General features: G+C 38.6%; 1 protein-coding gene across 2 annotated transcripts in view; it reads left to right on the forward strand.

The window, feature by feature from the left end:
* FER (FER tyrosine kinase) overlaps window positions 1-5,747 on the forward strand; it is a 435,391-nt gene extending 429,644 nt beyond the window's left edge. For both annotated transcript variants that reach the window (XM_047879101.1, XM_047879093.1), the window contains exons 19-20: window positions 3,952-4,074; window positions 5,463-5,747. In XM_047879101.1, coding sequence (XP_047735057.1) covers window positions 3,952-4,074; window positions 5,463-5,608 — 269 coding nt within the window. In that variant the 3' untranslated portion in view covers window positions 5,609-5,747. The remainder of the gene's footprint in view (window positions 1-3,951; window positions 4,075-5,462) is intronic.
* The last annotated feature ends 367 nt before the right edge of the window (window positions 5,748-6,114 follow it).

Consider the following 6,114-nt stretch of genomic DNA (forward strand, 5'->3'; position numbering starts at 1 on the left):
TGAAACCATAAAACGCTTAGAAGAAAACATAGGCTGTAATATTTTTTATATCAGCCTTAGCAACATATATATATATCTCCTCAGGCAAAGGAAACAAAAGCAAAAGGGACCTATTGGAACTACACCAAAATAAAAAGCTTCCTTAGAGCAAAGCAAACCATCAACAAAATAAAAAAGCAGCCCACTGAATGGGAGAAGATATTAGCAAATGAGATATCTGATAAGGGATTAATACCCAAAGTACATATAGAACTTATGCAACTCAATACACACACACACACACACACACACACACACACACACACAATCTGATTAAATGATAGGCAGAGGACCTGAACATTTTCTCCAAAGAAGACCTACAAATGGCCAACAGACACATGAAAAGATGTTCAATATCACTAATAAAGGAAATGTAAATCAAAACCACAATGATATATCACCTTATACCTGTAAGAATGGCTAGAATCAGAAAGAAATAACAAGTATTGGCAAGAAGGTAGAGAAAAAGGAACCCTTTGCACTGTTGGTAGGAATGAATATAAATTAGTACAGCCACTGTAGTAGACAGTTTAAATGTTCCTCAAATAATTTTAAAAAATATATGATCCATTAATCCCACTACTGTTTATCGCAAGAAAAAGCAAAATGCTCATTAGAAAAGATATATGCATTAGAAAATATATGTGTTTATTGCAGCATTATTTACAATGGCCAATGTATACAGCAACCTAAGTGAGGGTGCCTGGGTGGCTCATTGGTTGAGCGTCCGACTTAAGATCAGGTCATGATCTCACAGTCCATGGGTTTGATCCCCACGTCAGCTCTGTGCTGACGGCTTGGAGCCTGGAGCCTGCTTCAGATTCTGTGTCTCCCTCTCTCTGTGTCTTTCTGCTTGTCCCCTGTCACACTCTGTCTCTCTTGCTCTCAAAAATAAATATTTTTTTAAATGTTAAAAGAAGCATTTGATAGATGAATGGATAAAGAAGATGTGGAAGAGATGGATGTATATGTGTGTGTGCATATATATATATATATATATGCTTGCCACTTGTGACAACATAGATGGATCTAGAGTATTTTATGATAAGTAAAATAAGTCAGAGAAAGACAAATACCATATGATTTTACTTATTTGTTTAATCTAGAAAGAAAAAGAAAGAAAGAAAGAAAGAAAGAAAGAAAGAAAGGAAGGAAGGAAGCAGGAAAACACCCATAAACACAGAGAACAAACTGTTAGTTTCCAGAGAGGGAGATGTTTGGGGGATGGGCAAAATGGATGAAAAGCAGTAGGAGGTACAGGGTCCCAGTTATGGAATGAGTAAGTCACAGAGATGAAAGGTACAGCATAGGGAATATAGTCAATAGCATTGTAATACCATTGTATAAAATAACACAATGAGATCACCTCACACCTGTTACAATGACTATAATCAAAAAGACAACAAATAACACGTTTGCTAGGATGTGAAGAAAGGCAACCTTTGTACACTGTTGGTGGAAATATAGAGTAGCCACTATGAAAAACTATATGATGATTCCTGAAAAAAAATAAAAATAGGACTACCATATCATAGCATTTCCACTTCTGGTATTCATTTGAAGAAAAATAAAACACTAACTCAAAGAGATATGTACACCCCCACGTTCATTGCAGCATTATTTACAATAGCTACAATATGTAAACAAAGTGTCCACTGACAGATAAATGCGTAAAGAAAACTGTGGTATACATAGACAATGGGATATTATTCAGCCATAAAAAATACCATTTTGCCATTTGCAACAACATGGATGGACCTTGAGCTCCTTAGGCTCAGTGAAACAAGTCAGACAAAGACAAAATACCGTATGATCTCACTTTCATGTGAAATTTTTAAAGACAACCAAGGTTATAGAAACAGAACAGATTGGTGGTTGCCAGAAGTAGGGAATGGGTAAAATGGGTGAAGAGGGTCAAAAGGTCCAAATTTCTAGTTGTGAGATAAATAAATCATTGGTATATAAAGCACAACATGGTGACTATAGTTAATAATACTGTATTGCACATTTGACAGTTGCTAAGGCAGTAAATCTTTAAAGTTCCCCTCACAAGAAAAAACAATTTTGTAACCAAGTATGGGAATGGCTGTCAATTAGATTTACTGTATTGATCATTTTGCAATATATATAAATATTGAATTGTTATGTTGTACACCTGAAAGTAATATAATGTGTATCAGTTATGCCTCATTAAAATAAGCAGATAAATTAAAAATGTATTTTAAAATAAATTTAAATTATCCAGCAAAACCAGGTTCAAGGTCAAGGTTACAGAATTAGGTTATTAACTTTCACTTCTGGAGCCTGATCTTGTTTTACGTACAACATGCCTTTCTTGATCTCTGCCCAGATACTGTCTTACAAAAAGAAATAATTTGGCTCTGTATACCTTTTACTTTCTTCAAGAATTAATTTTAACTTGTAGTCATTGAATGACTTTCATGAAAAGTATTAAATTACTGGATGGCAAACATGAAAAGAGTTGATATGCAGACAAGAAAACTAATCTTTCTACCAAACAGCATAGTAATTATGCTCTAGTAAGAAGGAAGCTAATTCACACAGCTGGAGGGGATCATCAGCAAGTACACACTAAACTCTGACGTAACAGCAGTTATCAAAGCACAGGCATACTCTCATTCTCGTTTCACTTCATTCAAGAAAGAGAAAAGGCCTTAAAGTAACCAGACATTTTTAGCAGAGGGGCATTTATAAACCTGGAGAGGCAGAGTTGAGGCAAGTAGCTCCCAAAGGGGATAGAGATGAAATCATTGAAGGATCCTTCTACACCACTGCAAATGGGGTTTCACTGTGGAAGTACATGCACTCTATGTAAAATTAAAATACAAATATGTTGTGAAAATCTTTAAATTCTTAGCCTCTTGGGGAATGGAAAGGATTTTCCTGTTTCCCTCCTTGATTTCACATCTATCTCCAGAATGTATCATGTGCTTTTATCTCCATGCTTCTCTAGAAGACTACCAAAAAAGAAAAAAAACAAAAAAAAAACAAAAAACAAAAACCCGAAGAGCTTAGCTCATGTAGCTCAGTAAAACAGGTGCACCAAGATATTTTGACAAAACAAGGCACCATGTAATTTAAAGAAGTTGTTTTTATCAGCCAGCTATGTTAATTCTACCCTATTCAAAATACACAGGAAAAAAATGTATTTTCCATAAATGAAACAGTGGAGAAAATGAGACTTTTAAGGATGTAGGAATATCTGTAAATAGTGACAAGTAAAAAATTGAAGTTAAAAAACTTTCATTATTGCTTTAAGTCTGTTTATAATTTTTTTTTAACGTTTATTTATTCTTGGGACAGAGAGAGACAGAGCATGAACGGGGGAGGGGCAGAGAGAGAGGGAGACACAGAATCGGAAACAGGCTCCAGGCTCTGAGCCATCAGCCCAGAGCCCGACGCGGGGCTTGAACTCACGGACCGCGAGATCGTGACCTGAGCTGAAGTCGGACGCCTAACCGACTGAGCCACCCAGGCGCCCCTAAGTCTGTTTATAATTTTAAGGGAAAGAAAATAATGCAGGCACAAGATAAAATTGCAGAAATCTGACTTAATCTCCTAGGTGTATATATGTATGTATATATAAACCATCCTTCTCATTTAGATACCACAGGGACAGTTAACCTCCGTACTGGCTAAATATTTGTTCTTGGTTGGGGTTAAGTGATTTGAAAGCTGGTTTTGTTAAACTAGCAGCCTGAAGGCTATTCATTTAGTTGGTAATGTTACTACTAGTCCTGGAAAGTAAAACTAGTGAAGAAATAAGATCATTAGTTACTGCATTCCTTTGGTAAGTTTAAATATGCGAACATGTGACTGACAAAGATTCATCACTGGAAATGTTCACCTGCTTACACACTTACCTGGTTATGGTTTTGTGCGCCCCCCCAGGGAGATACAGTTCTGAGAGTGACGTGTGGAGCTTTGGCATCCTCCTCTGGGAGACCTTCAGCCTAGGGGTCTGCCCATACCCTGGAATGACAAATCAGCAAGCACGGGAACAAGTGGAAAGAGGTAAACCAATGACCCGGGTAGTAGCCAGCGTTCACATCCAGCCCCCAGGGCAGTGCTGATATTGCTGTGTGTGTGGCTTTCCTAGCGGGGGGAAGGTACATACTACTTGGTGAAAACAGACAGCAGAGGTGGTATTAAATCCGCTTTTGTGCACCATGGATGGTGTGGCTCTTGTATAACAAAAAACCAACAACAAAAAACGTTTAAAGATTCCAACAGTCTACAATACACCTGTAGGCTTCTCTTCCATTCCCCCTGCCTGGCATGACGTCTGCGAGGGGTGCCATTCACTGTCTTCAAGGAAAATAGTGTTCCTCAACCTCCTATTTTTTCTTCCGTTCCAAATAAACACCATCAATAGTATTGTAAATTGAAGTGTAGTTAGACTTTAGAGAGAAGTTTTTGAAAGTGTTGTAACATTTCTTTTTTTTTTTTTAACGTTTATTTTTGAGAGAGACCGCACAAGCAGGGGAGGGGCAGAGGGAGAGGGAGACACAGAATCCGAAGCAGGCTCCAGGTTCTGAGCTATCAGCACAGAGCCCAGTGTGGAGCTCAAACTCACCAACTGTGAGATCATGATCTGAGCCAAAGTCAAACGCTTAACCTACTAGGCCACCCAGGTGGCCCTAAAAATTTCGTAACATTTCTGAAAAAATCATACGGGTTCTCAAATCAGAAACAGGAATAAGCCGGTGATGGTGACATGCTAGCATGGACTTGCATAGTCTACAGGTCTCAACAGCGAGAATGCTTTTGACAAACTGGTAATGTCCTAGCATTAGGCCCCTCTCCAGGAGGCTGAGCACAGGAGGCCTTTCCAGCTCCCTTCTTTCCTCTCACAGCCATCTAACTCCCTGAGCTAACACACACAGGCACATACGTGGTGCTGAGCACACTGCCAGACAGCTTTGAATTAAAGATTCTTCTCGGGCTGCGCAGGAATAGAACTCCTCTTCATTTTTCTTTCACTTTTAAATTAGTGTTTATGAAATCCTCATTCTCTCTTCATCTTCAAAAACCTGGACTGTGTAGATGGTTTTTTAAAACTCTGCCCACAGCATCTAAAAGCAAATTCTAAAAGCAAAAGCAAATACTTAGAGCAACTAAAATACATGTTTGTATGTGATTTATCTTACCTCAGACTTTGTGACAAATGAACACATGAAAAATAACCTATTCAAGCTAGAAGATAATTTGATGGCTCTGTAATACTGAATTCTGCATCCCTTGTAGAAAAAAAAAAAAAAGTTTGCCCTGAAATGGGTTTTTGTTTCTGTTTCACTTACAATATAAAGTATTCAAGTTTCCAAGCTGCATAATGCCCTGTGTGAACATTTGTATCTTCTCTCCATTCTAAATTCTCTGTTCTGTTCCTCTTGGGTCTTCAGGATACCGAATGTCAGCCCCTCAGCATTGCCCAGAGGACATTTTTAAAATTATGATGAAGTGTTGGGATTATAAACCTGAAAACCGTCCCAAGTTCAGTGACCTTCAGAAAGAGCTGGCTGTCATCAAGAGGAAAATCACACAGTGACGGACCAGTGCCAACAGGCCTCAGGACCTGGTCCTCCAGCAGAGTGACATTGTTCTTCTTGTTAACGTTGAGTTTATACCACATTACCTGCAACAATTTTCTAAGGTGGTTTTTGTTATTAACTGTTTTTTAAATATGCGCCACTTACAAAAAAAGGGTGGGGGGGAGGGCAAAGGCAAATGTATTCAAGAGACAGACACTCTTACCAAGGGCTTTATGTGCTCACCACAGCAATCCTGCCATTTCAGGCCGTTGTAAATAGATAAGCACAGACTCTCAGTGTGAGGGAAGGTCAGAGCTTTTTCACACCAGGACCACTGATGTTTCTCAAAGGTTCTCTACTTCAGGCACAGTTCATGGGCCACTGTCCTATGCCACTGACCCTACTCAATCGGTGCTAAAAGCAGCATTGGTGATGCCATGTTCGCAGGATACATTCCAACCAAAGGTGGCTCTTTGCTCTGCCAAGGCAAGATTCTATTTGTAAACATCATTTTATATTGGGA

The sequence above is a fragment of the Prionailurus viverrinus genome, chromosome A1 (assembly GCF_022837055.1).
Source record: "Prionailurus viverrinus isolate Anna chromosome A1, UM_Priviv_1.0, whole genome shotgun sequence".
NCBI classification, from domain to species: domain Eukaryota; kingdom Metazoa; phylum Chordata; class Mammalia; order Carnivora; family Felidae; genus Prionailurus; species Prionailurus viverrinus.